The following is a 16,249-nucleotide window of genomic DNA, read 5'->3' on the forward strand; positions in this document are numbered from 1 at the left end:
CGGATGCTGGTGATCTAGCATGTACAAGTACACGAACAGAAATAAAAATGAACAAAACGTCAAAGGATTGCAACTCGCAAAGGGCCCATGGCTCCGACAGTGCTTACTGCAATTCAAAGGCCTTAACGGGGTTGTGGATGAGGAGCCTTAGCACCGATTCTCTTTGCAACACCTGGTGCGACTACAAGTGTTGCATCGAGCAGCGATGGCATCCTAGATGAAGAGGCCAGCATTGACATTGTTTGCGTCGACTCATAGCGCTCAGAAAGTGTATCATTGTCAGCTCATCAGCCCCATGACCCACCCTCAGACTGACGGCAGTGGCGTTAGTGCCGCCAGGAAATCCCTTTGCCATTTGATATCAAGAACAAGCCCAAAAGACCATATTCGAAAACAACTTCTGCGCGGAAAAAAAGGTATTAGTGACATCCGTTGATCATCGCCTTATTTCCGTTGGCTCGCGCTTCCAGTAGATTAGGTGGCGGAGGGGGTCCGAACACAGGCTTCTCGGGCTGCTGAGCAACGTTGCGGTCTCCGTTCAGGTCGCCGTCCCGGCTTTCCAGTTCGTAATCGTCATCGCTAATTCCCTCATCGTCTTCTTCGTCTTCGTAATCCTCGTCGTACTCGCTCTCCGTGCCCTCGTCATCGCCTTCCAGATCCGCCGCAAGACCTTGCCCCCGCCCTTGGGCTTGCATTCGTCGGCAGAGCGCTTCGAGGTGGTGGCTTTTCTTCCGCCATTTTTCCAGCTCCTCATGGTTTCTTGTGCGCTCCTCGGCCATCTCCAGTATGTTGCGATTCGTCTGATCGTGCTTGCGCGTGAGAGTGAGATTTTCCTTTTCTAACCGTTTAGTTTTCTTGGACATCTCTTCCATCTCTTTGCGAAACGTAAGGAAAAGCTCGTTGCTGTTGTTCAGCGTATCCTCCACCTGCCATATTATTACTACCAGCGGTCAAAATAGAGGCTTGGCTGGAACAGCCATCAAGCATCAAGCCATACCTGTTTGAACTTTTCGACGTAGATGTTGAGCTGGCTGCGCAACTCCGCCTCGGTATGCGAGAATGTTGACACCTGGGAACTCAATGCCCGACAGCGGGCGGCTTCGTTCTCCGCTGCTCGCCGCTGTTCCTCGTACTTGGCGGTAAGACATTGTATCTCTGCGTCCTTACTACGTAACAATGCCTTGTAGTGTAGTTCACGCATTTCGAACTTCTCGCCGATTGTCTTGATCTTCGCACGCAGACTGTGGTGTGAAGAGGGCTTAACATCCCAGCTCAATAGACAGACTGGGGAAGAACAACTCACGCTTCGTCCAAATCGATATCCACTTTCTCATTGCGGGGATTTCCTTTGGCAGCCATGACGTCTTGAATATCGTACAGAAGCGAGTCGAGGCGTTCGTTGACGATCAGCCGTGCTTTCTTCTCGGTTTCTTCGAGCTTCTTGTTTTCGTCCTATTGCGTGCACGGTTTCCCTTAGCCCTGGTTCTGCATTGTGCGACTCGGAAATGCGATGCTGGCGAGTTGTAGCTACCCACCTTCACTTTTTTATTTTCCTTTGTGAGCTCTCTGCACAGCTTCTCGAGTTTGTCTTTCATGGTGACGGTCTTGTTCAATTCCGATTTGCCCTTGTCCTGGTCCTTTTGGAGTTGGTCGGCCCGCTTCTTGCTTTTGGCATAATCGCGATCCAGCTTCTTCATGTCGGCCAGAAGTTCGGTGTATTTCTTGTGCACAGTCTCGAGCCGCGTCATCGGGGATTCGATGTTGTTGAGAAGTTGGTTGAGATCTCTCGTGGCTTTCTTGACCTCGCGCTCTGTGGACGTATCAGCAACCAGATTCATTCACATTTTGTCCACCAGATTCAATGGCGTGATCGATGCGTCAGGCGTAGAAATCAGCGGGTGCACGCACCAATCTCGGCCTCTTGATCCTTCTCTCCCGCAGCATCTTGCTCCAGCTGCGAGATTTTGGCGGCCAGCAGCTTCGAGGTCTCATTCGGATCTGCAACCTTCTTCCCCTGCTTTTTCTTGGACATGGCCGCGGACGACATGGCTCGCCGTTTGTCGTAAGGATATTGGGCAAGCTATGCGGTTGTGATGCTGTTGAGGGTGGTCGCGTGGCCAATCCTCAGCGGTGAAAATTGCGAGGTTGAAACGGTTTGACGGAAGATGGCAGGGACGAATGCGTCACTTCCTCCGATAGCCGCGAGGACAGGACAACAAGGGAAACTCTTCGCGGCGGCAAAGCGAACAATAGTCGGTAGGAGGTGTTATGGTTGAAGGCAACTCGTATCCACCCGGCGAGTCTAGTGGAGAACCTCGGTGGCCTCTTCCTATAATTGCAGAAGTCGGAGGTAACGGGAACCCACGAAGGTTGACTAGACTAGAATTCAAGTCCTGCAAAGCCAACCGGAAGCTCACTTGCGGGAGGCGTCGGGATCCGACAGCGAAGGCGTGCGTGTGCGTGTGCCTTTGAGGCGGAACGGAACGAAACGAAAGGAAAGGTATTGGGCGAGAGTGTCGACTGCGAGGAGAGTCGACAGACGAACGGGGTCACTCTTCGAGGAACTTGCCGGGGAAGATTGGATGGAATAGTCGTAAGAGGGGGGGATGCGCACTTGACCTGCACTAGCCTCTTTCGAAAACTTCTCTTGGCGCCGTCCGTCGCTTTCTGCCCGCCTGTCTTTCTAAGCAATTGAGTCGCGCCGACGGAGCTACTTTCAAACACTCCAACCACTTTTCCACTTCTTTCCTATCTTTCTCTTTCTGTATTTCTATCCCCTTTTCTACTTCTCTGGGGCATTCATTTGTTCCAATACCTTGGTCTGCAAGATTTGTCTAGCAGCAGAGTACAATCGTTCATACTTGCGCATCCCAGATCTTCGCACTCATCTCCGAGCTGCCCGGTCTGTCCGGTTCACGGCCCCCCGACAACGTTCGGTACGCAAAGAAGCTGCCGCGGACTCGCTAGAGTACGTCAGCCGTGCGGTAACCTGTGATAAAAACGCTGCGCGCGAATTGCAGTTTCTACAACGAGCCATCATGTTGCGTTCAACTCTTGGGGCGAGCAGAGGCCTCATGCCTGCTTTACCGAAGTCCGCCAACGGACGTCTGCTGGGTTCTGGAAACACTTTGCTTCGCTGGGGTCAGATCAGAAGGTCTGCTTCAACTGTGACAAATCTAGACAACTTTCCTGGAATTGGGGACAAGATCCACGGCTTCACCGTTCAAGAAAAGAAACATGTACCGGAGTTACACCTGACGGCCGTCCGGCTAACGCATGATAAGACCGACGCGGACTACCTCCACGTGGCCAGGGAAGACAAGAACAATGTGTTTGGAATTGGCTTCAAGACCAATCCACCGGATGCTACTGGTGTCCCCCATATCCTAGAGCATACCACGCTCTGTGGTAGCGAGAAGTAAGTACCTTTAGACCCGTGTGAGCATTAGAACGATGGCTTACATATTCCACACTTCAGATATCCTATCCGCGATCCTTTCTTCAAGATGCTTCCCCGCTCACTGTCGAACTTCATGAATGCATTTACCTCCGCCGATCACACCACATATCCTTTCGCTACCACGAACCAGCAGGACTTCCGGAACCTGCTCTCAGTGTACCTGGACGCCACCTTCCACCCTCTGCTTAAGGAGGAGGATTTCAGGCAGGAGGGTTGGCGGTTGGGACCAGAAGACCCCCGTGCTATCGAGGTTCAGACGGCTCACAACCCCGAGGACATCCTCTTCAAGGGCGTTGTATACAACGAGATGAAGGGACAGATTTCGGACGCAAACTATCTCTATTATATCAAATATAAAGAAAGCATTATCCCGGCACTGAACAACTCGGGTGGTGATCCCCAGTACATCACCGACTTGACGCACAAGCAACTGGTCGATTTCTCCAAGCGCAACTACCACCCCAGCAATGCTAAAATCTTCACTTATGGTGATATGCCTTTGACTGACCATCTCGAGCAAATCGGCAAGGTTTTGGATGGATTCCAAAGGGGCGAAGCGGATACGTCTATCAAACAGCCTATTGATCTTAGCCAGGGTCCTAAGAGTGTGACCGTCCCAGGCCCTATCGACACATTCGCTGGTGAAGACAAGCAGCACAAGACGTCAACATCGTGGTACATGGGAGATTCGACTGATGTTGTGGAGGCTTTCTCGGCTGGGATTGTGTCTTCCCTGCTCCTGGATGGTTATGGCTCACCTATGTATCGGGCTTTGATTGAGAGTGGCCTTGGCTCTTCCTTTAGTCCCAACACAGGACTCGATACGTCCGGCCGCGTGCCGGTGTTTTCCGTCGGTGTAACCGGTGTCAGTGAAGAATCGGCTTCTCAGGTCAAGACTGCTATCCAGACTGTCTTTGAGGAATCGTTCACTACTGGATTCAGTGATGAGAAGGTCCAAGGTATCCTTCACCAGCTTGAACTTGCCCTTAGGCACAAAACGTCAAACTTTGGCATTGGTGTCATGGAGAAGACGATTTCCTCTTGGTTCAATGGATCTAATCCCATGAAAGAGCTAGCTTGGAATGAAGTGATTGATGAGTTCAAGAGCAGATATGCGCAGGGCGGCTACCTGGAGTCGTTGATGCAGAAGTATCTTATGAATGATAACTGTCTGACATTCACGATGGTTGGCACACCTACGTTCAACAAGGAGCTTGACGACCAAGAATTGGTGCGGAAGGAGACAAAGCTCAGTCAACTCGCTGAACAGCATGGGTCTATGGAGAAGGCTATTGCCCAGCTAAAGGCGGAGGAACTTCAGCTGCTAGAGGTTCAAGAAAAGGCACAGAACGCTGATCTGAGCTGCTTACCCTCTCTTCGTGTGTCTGACATCTCGCGCGAGAAGGAACGCAAGCCCGTTCGGGGGTCCAAGGTCGACGGCGTGGATGTTCTTTGGCGGGAAGCCCCTACAAATGGTTTGACCTATTTCCAGGCTTTGAACACATTCGATGGCCTCCCTGATGACCTTCGGCTGCTGATGCCACTGTTTAACGACTGTATCATGCGTCTTGGTACCGCGAATCGGTCGATGGAGCAATGGGAAGATTTGATCAAACTGAAGACTGGAGGTATCTCCACCTCCACGTTCCACACAGCTTCTCCGACGGAGCTTGGGAAATTCAATGAAGGTCTTCAATTCTCTGGATCTGCTCTGGACAAGAACATCCCCGACATGTTGCAGATACTGACCACCCTTGTGACCGAAACCGACTTCACAAGTCCTAGTGCACCCGCAATGATTCAAGAGTTGCTCCGGATGACAACCAATGGTGCCCTGGATGCCGTTGCAGGAACGGGCCACCGTTTCGCTCTGAATGCGGCTGCGGCAAACCTCTCGCGCAGTTTCTGGGTACAAGAGCAGCAGTCCGGTCTCGCACAACTGCAGGCAACAGCCAACCTCTTGCGGGACGCGGAAACGTCGCCCGAGCGTTTGGCAGAGTTGATCGAGAAGCTCCGCACAATCCAAGCTTTCGCCATCTCTAGGTCGTCCGGTCTTCGTGTCCGCATGGTTTGCGAGCCAGAGAGCGCAGGCCAGAATGAATCTGTGCTGCAGAAGTGGTTCGCCGGTTTGCCACAGGTTCGCTCGCCCACAGCGGCCTTTGACTCCCCAGTGAGGGATTCCAAGTTGATCAAAACGTTCTTCGACATGCCATACAAGGTGTACTATTCAGGCCTAGCCATGCACACTGTTCCATTTGTGCACTCCTCTAGCGCCAAGCTTAGTGTTCTTTCTCAACTCCTGACGCATAATTACCTCCATCCGGAGATTCGTGAAAAGGGGGGTGCCTACGGTGCAGGAGCCAGCAACGGCCCAGTCAAGGGAATGTTTGCCTTTACCAGCTACCGGGATCCGAACCCTACCAACACCCTGAAGGTGTTCCAAAACAGCGGTATTTTCGCCAGAGACCGGGCTTGGTCGGAGCGGGAGCTCAACGAGGCTAAGCTGGGTATCTTCCAAGGCCTCGACGCCCCGATGAGCGTCGACGAGGAAGGTGCAAGGTACTTCATGAGCGGTGTGACCCACGAAATGGACCAGCGCTGGAGAGAACAGGTTCTTGATGTCACCGCAAATGATGTCAACGAGGCAGCACAGTCCTTTCTGATTGATGGCTCCCAGCGATCTGTCTGCCTGCTAGGCGAGAAGAAAGATTGGATAGAGTCCGATGGCTGGGACATGCGAAAGCTTTCCATGACCGTAGCGGAGGAGGGACCCGAACATGCCGAAGATGCCGCTGCATCTGCTTAAATCTGCAGATACCAAGACCTCGAGACTGCGCCAAACATGACTTCCCAACACCTCTGACCTGATGACTTTCATCATGGCGTTTCATTGTTCGCCATGTGTACCATATCTTCAATGTATTTTTATGACGTTTGCCCTCTTCAAAGAATCATGTATATAGAATTTTGTCGGCATAATACCCTTCTCACTCTTCCCTGGGCTGTCTTGGTTCCGTTGTCACTTTCCCCGACTGCTTTACAAACGCGCATTTCAAGAACAACCTACCCCATCTCCACTCGAAACACTATGTTGGCAGATGGCTGGTCCTCCTATAGGAGCACGCGCAAGATCAACAAGAATGTGAACCTGAGACTGACGAGTCTCTCTAAGCCTCATGGTACACTTCTTATTTCCGTTTTTCAGACCCTCCTTGACTTCCTTGAAGCCTACGCAAGGCGGACTAAAAACGTGAGAACAGGCGTAGCTTAGTCAGGTCCACTTTGTATGTGTGGATTGTCCACAAATTGGTCACTAGCGAAGGTCACGGGCGTAGTACATGAATCCTCGTATATAGACAGGTGGTATCTACTTATCAGGATGAATGGTAATGTCGAGTCATATCGATTAATCCCGGCTCACGTGGTGGCGGACTACTTGTTCTTAGTCTCTTAGTGTCGCGCGACACTTGCTTGTTCTTATCCATCCTGTCGAAGCATTATCTGCAATATAAGACTACAGCTCCTCACTTCATGCTCAAGGGCTGAAAAGGGCATGCAAAGCAGCAAGTAACACGAGGCTGATCAGGATGAAAAAGACCGGCGCCATTGCCCACGGGCCTAAACCGACTAAAGCATGCGGCAAGTTGCATACGCCTAAGCCTTTCAAGCTCGAGCCAATGTGGTGAACTAATGCACTCCAACAGTCAACTGCCGCAGACTGAAGGTCGGTTATCGGTTTATGCATCCATAATTATCCATAAATGAGACATACATCAACACTGCTGACTGCCTACGAGATGAAATGCGTGGCTGACGGCAAGCCGCCATGTCGTCGATGTCGTCACACCAATACCACCTGCATCTTCAAACCTAGATCAAATGTGAGGCTGTTTGACTTTGGATCTGCCGGTAGATATTGATTCCTGCTTACAATGCTTAGGCTGCAGCTGCAGCTCGAGACTTGGGGCCTTTACCACTGACATCGATGGATCCTAACCACGAGATGCCGTCGGTCCTCAGCCGGTTAGATCGTATCGAAAGTTTATTAGGTATAAACAAAAGCGAAGGCCCGATGCCGCTGATCGGTGAGGGCTTAGGTGGTGACGAGGATACCGGGTGTCCTCGCCTATGGAACGCTGTCAAACACCTGAAGAGCATCACGCAGCCACCTCAGGAGGACGCGATCTGGACCCGTCCTATCGTCAGACACCTCTGGAACTCGTACGTGAGCAGTTCGCCGCCATCAGTGCCTCTCTGTGTTCAGGGTTGAGCCGATTGACACCCACTCAGCTTCGTCGAGAACCTGCCGCTCCTCCACTTCCTCAAAGACCAAAGCGCATTCGCATCGCCATCTCCCCTTCTCCTAGCATCCATCCTCTACATATCTGCCTTACATGGGCCGTCGAAAGACCTCAACGAGTTTGCCAAGGGTTACTTTGTGGCCCAATGTTGCGCCATCGCGGAGCTCGTCCTCCCACCCACGATACTCCCTGACAACAGCCCCCAAGAAACCCAATCCCCAACAGAGCCCATAGCCTACCAGAACATCCTCGGCCTCATCATGGCCAGCCTCAGCTCCGAAGCCTACGTCCCCGTCACCGGACACTGGATCGCCTTGGCCTACCGTCTCTTCCTCGACCACACCCTTCCCACTCCCGCAGGAACCGGCACGAGTCAGGACTGGAGCGGCCTCTTTTCCGGCCTCCAGGTCATCGACATCGAGCACGCGTCCATGCACATGTGCTGCCCGTTACTCCCGGAACACCCTCCCACCCCAGCCCTCAACCCTTTTCCCAGCAGCGAGAACGAGGATGAGGAGCATGCCTTCCGCGGTCTCACGCAGATGATGCACCAAGGCCTCAGCCACTTCGTCGGCCGGGGCCTTCCCACGATCTGGTCCTTCGTGCGCAGCGCAAGGGAACCCGAGAGTTCACCATCAATCCGAACACCCTTCACAGACGAAGACGCCCGGGTCATCCGCCTGTGGGCGAGGAAGTTGGACGATTGGCTGATCAGATATAACGGGACATCGCGTGAGTGCACATCCCCAATATTACCATCCCAACCCCACCTCTTATTCCTTATCATCCAAGAAACATTCCCAGACAAAACCCAGAACGATGCAATCAACTTACACATCGCTTATCCAAATCCGCAGAGCGAACCCCCTCCAACCGCCAAGGCATCCTCATCCTCCTCCAATACCACCTGCACAAGCTGTACGTGCTATCGATCTACCACCCGGCGCGGGGCTTCGATCTCGGCTCCGCAGCGGATATCGCCCCGGTCGAGAGACACGAGTTGCTGGTGTCCGCTCGCGCGGTGGTGCGGCTGCGGTTGGATGACTCGAGCATCTGGTCGAATTGGGACTTGATCGTACGTGATTCCCTTACCAGAGCTCCTTGTCCCCAAAATACACATGACACACCAAGACAATCTCTGAACAAGAAGCATCATACATAGATGATCACCTTCGCGGCCATGCTACTTCTCCGCGGGATCGAGGACGGTATGTCCCACCCAGACGGTACGTTTTCATCAGCAACAAACTCTCCGATCCAATCCAATCTTATTGATCATGGATTCACCCTGAAAACCAAACTCGAGAACCCGAATCGATAACTAACTCATCGCCACAATCCGTGGATAATGGACCAGACCGCTGCCTAATCGAGAAACACATCGCCAAGCTGAAACCCAGCCATCCGTCCATTCCCAGCATCCACAACGTCCTGGCGGAGCGCCTCGAATCCAATCTGCAGGCGATGCACACGCCGACGGAGGTCGCTTTGCATGACAGCGTTCCGCCGGAGTTCGAGGCGGGGGACTACTCGTGGGCCATTTTTGACCAGGAAATCTTGTCGCTGGCGAATCCGCCGTGGTTGTTCGAGGATACCCCCGGCGCCGGCGCGGAGCAGATGCAGAAACGTGCGTTTTCACTCGTCTCATCGGAGGGGTTGGCTCTGGGCAGCGGTGTGGGGGCCATGGAAGGTAGATATTATCTGTGATGGTGCGTGTTGGTTGTGCCTTTATGTGAAAGATGTTAAATAACATCGAGTTGGGGGGTTCGAGCAGTATTGTTTTACCAGAACAACATGATTGATATGCCGCACTGCACTTGCAGCTAGTCCTCAAAGAAAAGGCGCGACTGCTCTCGTAAGTCATTTCATATTACATGTTCCACTAATACTAGATAGGTAGATATAATCCTGCAGTAACTGCGTATGTGGCAAAGCATTATTAACCCAGCGCTCAAGGTTTGACCCGCAAACCATGATGGGCGACAGAGTGCCCTTTAACTTGCATTGGGAGTCGCACAACCTTGAAGCATTCACGTTCAATGGTGTTTGGTGTCATGGGCTCAGGCTGAATCATGGTCATTGTTCTGGCCATGGGAGCCGCTATTTGGTGATGCAAGCATCGGATCGTGGGTGTCCAGCGTCGTCGGGAAAGGCGGGAATGGTTCTGTTTGTGAATTGTCTTCGGATGTTATTGATAATGGCCATGATTCCGACCGACCATTGAGATTTCGTATAGGGGGGTCTTCTGCTGCTGACCCAGGGGGCGGTGACTGGTGAGTGTCATGGTGGGTAACGTCTGATGACGTGCCATGATTCGCTGTTGGAGAAAGCTAGTGAGATGGAGTTAGAGCATCGTTCTGAAGGCCGGGAAAGGCAGCGACTGCCAACTACTAACCTGATGGTCAAGGCCACGGTTAGATGCCAACTGCTGAGCGGCCAGCCGTTTCCGTGCAATCTCCGATTCTTCTTCATACGCTGCTTGCTCCTCCTCCTTCTTGAGATCGGCCAATGAAGGCGTGCTATCGTCACGGGGAATATCTACGTATGACTCCTGCGGGGAACGAAGCCGGCTGCTCCGCTGCTTCTTCTGCTTCTTCTTGGAGGCCTTGGACGAACCGGTGGTCCCCAGGCTAAACGTTCCGGACGCGGACCGCATACTCGCCGGCTTATCCCCGATCATGTCGATCGAGTCCAATCCCGTTCCCCGACGGCTGCCCAGCGCCATGGCGAACTCATCATCCAACGGCACAGCATCCTCTTCGTCGTCGCTAGGAATCAAATCCCCACGCGAACTCAGCGAGTTCGTGGTCTCCCGCGAGGACTGGGTCGAACTCCGATACCGACCTTGGCTCCCCGACGGCTGAGCGTCGTAGTCCTCGGCTGCCTCCATGAGTGGCTCATCCTCGTAGACGTGCCTCCGCAGTCCTCCCGCCGGATGTTCCTGCAGATCCGCCGCCGAGGGACGGTATTTCAGTCCGCGCGCCCCGAAGCGCCAGGGGAACCGCTCGAGGAATCCCAGGAACGAGGAGCTGGGGATGACGGTCGGGTCGTTCCGTTCATCTTGGGCCAGAGCCGTGCTCTTCCGGCGCACACGCCGCGCCCCGTAGCTCATCCGTCTCTGCCGGCGAGGCTGTTCGGCACCGCCACGGGCCAACCCACTGCCCGCCAGCAGGCGGTCGAGTTCGTCGGTGCCCCATCCCAGCAGTCCGGCATTCGAGTCCTCGTTATCCCAATCGTCGTAGAAGTCAAAGTTCGCTTCCGCGCGGCCGCGGCGCCGCCGACGCAGCTGGTCCTCCCGGGTCGGAAGACAGGGTGCCGTGCAGCTGTAGACGCAGTTGCCGATGGCCGTGAAGCACGGCAGGATATAGTTGTGGGAGAAGGTGTAGAGGCCCTCCTGGGCTGTCTCGTTGGCGGATTCAAGGTTATGGGAGATTTGATTGATCCTCTGGCGGACTCGAGGGTCCTTTGATCGCATCATGATGCTAAAATGGCGGCGGGCTTCGGGTAGGGCGTGGGCGGCAAGGGACAACTCTTAAGTGATCGTTGTCATGCCACGGCCGAGGGGTAAATATTGATTGATAAGGCTCAGATCACTCTCAAGGACCTCAACCAACTGGCCCCATCAAGTCCGCGCGACGATGATGGGGAAGAGACTGAAACAGTGAAGTCGGCAGTCGGTTGACAGGTAGAGACCGCATTGGGGGAAAGAATAGGTGAGATCGGTTCTCAGAGAAGACACAACGAATGACCAAAGCAACCAACCAGCCAACCCATGGGAATGAACAGGAATGAGGAATGGCAGCCTGAGGAAGAAAGATGCCGATGTCATCGTGCCCGCTTCTTAGTCAGCACCAGCGGTCTAAGCACGTGCCGCATGGTCACGGGTCCCGGGTCGCCTTCCTTTTCGGGACGGACATCTCGAACATGTTCGGATGCAGTTCAGGAATTATTCTTCGTGATCATGGTTTATTATATCCGATTCCTCAAAACCCCCAGGTTCGCCAAGCAGAAAGGTGCTGTAACAGTCTCCGCGCTGGTCTGCATCACCACGGATCTCGGAGATGCCTTCCTCACTCAAGACGTGAATTTGCATGTGACCCTAGTGGCTCATGGCACAGGAAAGGTCCTGTATCAGGAATCCCTGACATGGAACGCAGGCAAGCGTGAAGTACCAATATCGCTGGGGCCATTTCCCGCCAACCTGTCTCAACACACAGTCGTGCTGGCAGTATCCCCTGCCAACTCTGCAAAGCTACAAGCACCGTTACCAGACTCACTCCTTGGAAAGTCCGAACTTCCGCTAGTGGTATCGGGCTGGAGTGCTCCGTTTGGCGGATCACAGACTTCAGCAGCGGAGAAGCTCGTTGAACGACGCTTCGGGCCGGATGACAGGCTCGGCCTCCGAATCTGGGAAGAAACCGGGAACAGTATTGCCCGGCATATCTGGTAAGCCACCTCGTTATAGGGGGCAGCCGTTCCTAGCTAACGCTCATATAACCCAGGGATGCAGCGGTAGCGTCAGTTGTCTATCTTCAGAAGATAGTTGCGGGAGACCCAGAAATCTCTTCGCCACTATTGCAAGCGCTTCTCCGAGGGTCGCGCAACGGCCCCCTGCACGCCATTGAACTGGGCTCTGGATGTGGCATTGTGGGAATCGCGCTGGCAGAGCTTCTTCCCGAGTGCTCTGTCACGCTCACCGATCTTCCTGAGGTCGAAGAAATTGTGACGAAGAACATTGCGGCTGCGCGACTCGCGAAGTCCTCGGCACTCCAATTCCAAACTCTGGACTGGGATGAGCCGCTTCCAGAAGATCTATGCGGTGGCTCCATTGACTTGATCCTTGTCTCAGACTGCACTTACAATGCGGATAGCTTACCTGCGCTGGTCTCGGTACTAGACCGCTTGCTGCAGATGTCACCCGATGCAGTCATCTTGGTAGCGTTGAAGAGACGACACGAGAGTGAAACCATCTTCTTTGATCTCATGCGGACGGCGAAGATGTGCAGTCTGCATCTGGCTCACATGCAGCTTCCATCCGAGCATGATCAACAGGACCAGATTGAGCTGCATTGCTTTGGGCGAGAGGGAAGGCATCAGGGCTGACAGCGATAGGCGTTGTCGCTATTGCTTTCTCTGGCCTTCGTGGCACTCATACATGGGGCTTAGCCACCTCCAGGCAGGAAGCTTGAAGACTAAGGAGCCACTTCTCATGGCTCTGTTCGAGCCATCCAAGCGCACGGCATCTTGTCTTGATTGGTGATGCCAATCAACTCGTCATGCATGCTAATGTGCTTCGGGACCTTAACGTTTCCCAGGATCGCTCATCACCATTGAAAGACGAAAAGCACACCTAATCAGTCGATAATAGGTGGACTAGATGTTCCGTACTACGCAAAACAAAACTGCGATTCTAAGCAATGGCCTGGATTCAATGAAAATCACACCGAAGATTATTTATCAGAGTCTCAGTGTGCTTTCAGTTTATTCGGCCTTTGAATCAATGACTGGGGAAAATACCTGGCCAACCTCTAATCAATTCATTCTTGCCTGCCATGTGAACGTAGCTACAATATGAGATCTGACCCTTCCAAGTACTAGCTCGACCTGTCTTCGTTGCTGAGACGTTTCCAGTCAACTACTGTGCTTCACTTCAGGGCGAGAAAGACCAACTTCAAGGCGTGGCTTAAGTTGGAGCAACACGACATCAAGCATGGATAAAGCTGTTTTAATAAACTTTCATGTCCAGCCCTCTCGGGACTTCTCCTAATGACGATTGTTCATCGCATTCACAAAGAGTACCACCATCCGAACGACCCTGGATTACGCAAGTCCAAACCATTTTCTGAATCTGTGGCTTGCAGAGGAGGCGGGTTTGGGGTCTGGCTCGGTGGGTTGTGGTGGCGGATCAACCGCTGCGGGTATACCAAGACACTGTGACTGGCGATTGCGTTTCACTTTCAGATTGGACAGGAGAGCTCCGACATGAAGGTCAAGTGGTACATAGTCAGCTTCGACACACTCCGGCAACACCTTGTTGAGCGTATCGGATACTACCTCTGGAAGGCGGTTATGTAGTCTGTCAGACTGAGCCAGCTGCATACCATCAATGAGACTGCACGAACGCGGAGGCGGCATCACAGGAAGCCCATTTCCCGGAAATCTCGGGGCACTGGGGTCGCGGAGATCATGCTCGATGCATCTTCGATTGAAAGCACTAAAGTTCGCCGCAAGGGTGACTGCGCAGAGAGGCACGAAGGCAAGGCTCATTGGCTGGGTGTTGGCGGTCTCGTTGGTTTTTGCGGCGGAAGGAAATGAAGCACGGGCACAAAGGGCCCACAAATCGGCATAGAGGCGGCAGACGACCAGGATTTCTCCGGCCACGAGTTCAAGTTCATCCCATCTCGGCTGCACGTGGTCGGATATGGTATAGGATGGGTTGATGCACAGAACCAGGGATCCCTCCTGGATAGACCATATCTCGTCCAGGCCTAAGCGCATGTCCCTGCACGACTGCAGGCGGGCGCAACCATTCCGCTTGGCCAGGGGTACCGAGCTCTGCAACAGATATCGACTCGGGGACGGCGAATGGGAAGCCCTCTTCCGGGCCAACGAAATGATCGATTCGCGACTCGAACAAGGGTTGGAAGGGATCTGGGGTGTCGGCGTATGCTATGCCATAGTTAGAGTCAGGGCAATGCTGCAAGCGGTTCGATGGGAGGTGTTACACCTGGAGTTCTTCGCTCGGAGTCCTGCATCTTTGCTCGTGCTCGCTTGGATTCCTCGTATTCTTGCATGTGATGCATACTTGCAGGAAGCCATTACGGATAGACTGGGAAACTGGAGGTGGTAGCTGAGATTCGTCGGGGGATGGCAGGAGCGACCCAGAAACATTATTGCAACTACCTTACTGTTTAGATCCAACTTGCTGCTACTTGCTACTTGCTGCTTGTCAAATAGTCTGGAGTTGTTGACTATCATTCCTTGCCCTTGTTGTTACATAGACTTTCGTCCAGCTGCTCAGCAGTTCGTCTACACGCAGATATCCAGCCGAAAGCCATCATGCATGATCTAAGAAGAACTGGGCAAGGTTTTTCACGGCTGGCTCTCCTGCCGTAAACATGTACTTGTCTGGGATAACCTGTTCAGTCTTCCTGGCTTCGTGCCATATTACCTGCTCGCTATCAGGGGACGATGCTGATTTGAATGGCGATACCTCGGGTAAGTAAAGCGAGAAAGCTGAATGCTTGTTTCAGCATTCGAGCCCAACTAGTCTACCAAATAGCAACATACAATCTATACTCGAGACCACCACTCAGCTCACTTTGTAGCCCATCTTGACGTCCTCGAGGCTGTTTGCTAGGGTCAAGGAGACTCCCGCCTTCCAGACAGCATCATTTAGCGCTGTTGCTAGTGTGAAAAGAGGATCCTTCCCCGCATTGCCGTATGCAACGACTGACGTACAATGCTTGGCCCAAGTGCGCGGACGCTGTTCTCAATGCTTAGACCAGGGCCCTAACCTTTGGGATCAGGTTTATGTGCATACTTTATGTATTCGGTATTCTTGTTGAAATATGTGTACAAATGTATGTCTACGTTTGAGCCCGTCGCGACTCTTGTAATACACTACTATCAAGGCTGTAAGGTTGAAGTAGTCTTGATTTCTTTTGCCGTGGAACCAAAATGAAGCAGAGAGATCATGTTTGTGATCATCGTAAGTCAACACCACTACTGCAGGACTTGGATATACATTAATAGCATCTCAAGTATCAGAATCAATCCACCTATACTAGTATACAGTACTCCGCAGTAGTTCCTAGAATGTACTGTACTGTATACAACCTCGCACCGACCTTTGGACGCCACACATTCTCACGAGAACGCCCGGAGAGCTTATACTTCCACCCGGGGTCCCCTTTGCGTATGACTCAATCGGAAAAGCAATAGCTTAATGCAAATGCACGACAGCAGCCGGTGGCAGTGTCAAGCCCCCAGCCCACTTACACCCCCAACACGACTAATCAACCCAAACAACCTCGGCTCGCGGTGCTGAGTCAGCCGTGCGGAGGAGAGTGCCTGAACTACCGGCCTTGGACGACACTTCCTGCTATAGATATCTCACCATAAGAACCATAGAACCACCGAAATCAAACAATCCTTGATCTCTCAGACCCTAGTCAACCACCTAAGCAACCCACCAGCTCCGCAAGAGAATGTCCGGCCCCAGTATAACCCTCTACATAGACACCGTCAGCCCCTTCGGGTATATCGCCTTCCACGTCCTCCGCGTAAGTCGTTTCCCTTCCCGTACTATAAACCCAATAGCCACAACCTAACCCCCCCCCCTCCAATCCAGAACTCCCCCGTCTTCGCCAACTGCAAGATAACCTACATCCCCATCTTCCTGGGTGGACTCATGCACGCCTGCGGAAACACTCCCCCCGTGGAGATCAAAAGTATGCCTACGTATAATCTATACCAACAACACTGC

At 52.9% G+C, this 16,249-nt stretch overlaps 7 protein-coding genes across 7 annotated transcripts in view; 4 read left to right on the forward strand and 3 right to left on the reverse strand.

Annotated features, from left to right (window-relative positions):
* Positions 1–67: 67 nt before the first annotated feature.
* Positions 68–2,047, reverse strand: BO86DRAFT_428030 (taxilin; the record flags this gene model as incomplete). The annotated part of the gene is made up of 5 exons (XM_025675569.1): positions 68–926; positions 998–1,241; positions 1,304–1,452; positions 1,536–1,810; positions 1,909–2,047. The coding sequence occupies 5 exons, from the start codon at positions 2,045–2,047 to the stop codon at positions 420–422; spliced, it is 1,314 nt and encodes a 437-aa protein (XP_025528598.1). The 3' UTR covers positions 68–419.
* A 991-nt stretch (positions 2,048–3,038) lies between these two features.
* Positions 3,039–6,266, forward strand: cym1 (pitrilysin family metalloprotease cym1; the record flags this gene model as incomplete). Its single annotated transcript, XM_025673570.1, has 2 exons — positions 3,039–3,418; positions 3,479–6,266. 2 exons carry the CDS (start codon positions 3,039–3,041, stop codon positions 6,264–6,266), a joined length of 3,168 nt encoding a protein of 1,055 aa, XP_025528599.1.
* Positions 6,267–6,952: 686 nt separating this feature from the next.
* BO86DRAFT_360496 (Zn(II)2Cys6 transcription factor) lies at positions 6,953–9,709 on the forward strand. The gene is made up of 8 exons (XM_025669816.1): positions 6,953–7,103; positions 7,169–7,184; positions 7,258–7,341; positions 7,401–7,681; positions 7,751–8,493; positions 8,619–8,836; positions 8,924–8,987; positions 9,119–9,709. Exons 1-8 carry the CDS (start codon positions 7,048–7,050, stop codon positions 9,466–9,468), a joined length of 1,812 nt encoding a protein of 603 aa, XP_025528600.1. The 5' UTR covers positions 6,953–7,047; the 3' UTR covers positions 9,469–9,709.
* Positions 9,350–11,541, reverse strand: BO86DRAFT_388547 (uncharacterized protein). Its single transcript, XM_025671885.1, has 2 exons — positions 10,157–11,541; positions 9,350–10,091 (listed from the first exon to the last, which is right to left on the reverse strand). The coding sequence occupies exons 1-2, from the start codon at positions 11,237–11,239 to the stop codon at positions 9,822–9,824; spliced, it is 1,353 nt and encodes a 450-aa protein (XP_025528601.1). The 5' UTR covers positions 11,240–11,541; the 3' UTR covers positions 9,350–9,821.
* A 181-nt stretch (positions 11,542–11,722) lies between these two features.
* Positions 11,723–12,864, forward strand: BO86DRAFT_310957 (protein N-lysine methyltransferase family protein; the record flags this gene model as incomplete). The annotated part of the gene is made up of 2 exons (XM_025667891.1): positions 11,723–12,207; positions 12,264–12,864. The coding sequence occupies 2 exons, from the start codon at positions 11,723–11,725 to the stop codon at positions 12,862–12,864; spliced, it is 1,086 nt and encodes a 361-aa protein (XP_025528602.1).
* Positions 12,865–13,085: 221 nt separating this feature from the next.
* On the reverse strand, positions 13,086–14,370 carry BO86DRAFT_428044 (uncharacterized protein; the record flags this gene model as incomplete). Its single annotated transcript, XM_025675570.1, has 1 exon — positions 13,086–14,370. A coding segment is annotated over one exon (789 nt), but the record flags the coding sequence as incomplete, so codon positions are not given.
* Positions 14,371–15,885: 1,515 nt separating this feature from the next.
* BO86DRAFT_455647 (putative 2-hydroxychromene-2-carboxylate isomerase) overlaps positions 15,886–16,249 on the forward strand; it is a gene marked incomplete at its 3' end in the record, with an annotated part of 1,094 nt that continues 730 nt past the window's right edge. Inside the window, exons 1-2 of the mRNA XM_025677124.1 lie at positions 15,886–16,046; positions 16,115–16,214. Coding sequence (XP_025528604.1) covers positions 15,972–16,046; positions 16,115–16,214 — 175 coding nt within the window. The 5' untranslated portion in view covers positions 15,886–15,971. The remainder of the gene's footprint in view (positions 16,047–16,114; positions 16,215–16,249) is intronic.

This window comes from Aspergillus japonicus, assembly GCF_003184785.1.
Source record: "Aspergillus japonicus CBS 114.51 unplaced genomic scaffold BO86scaffold_18, whole genome shotgun sequence".
NCBI classification, from domain to species: Eukaryota; Fungi; Ascomycota; class Eurotiomycetes; order Eurotiales; family Aspergillaceae; genus Aspergillus; species Aspergillus japonicus.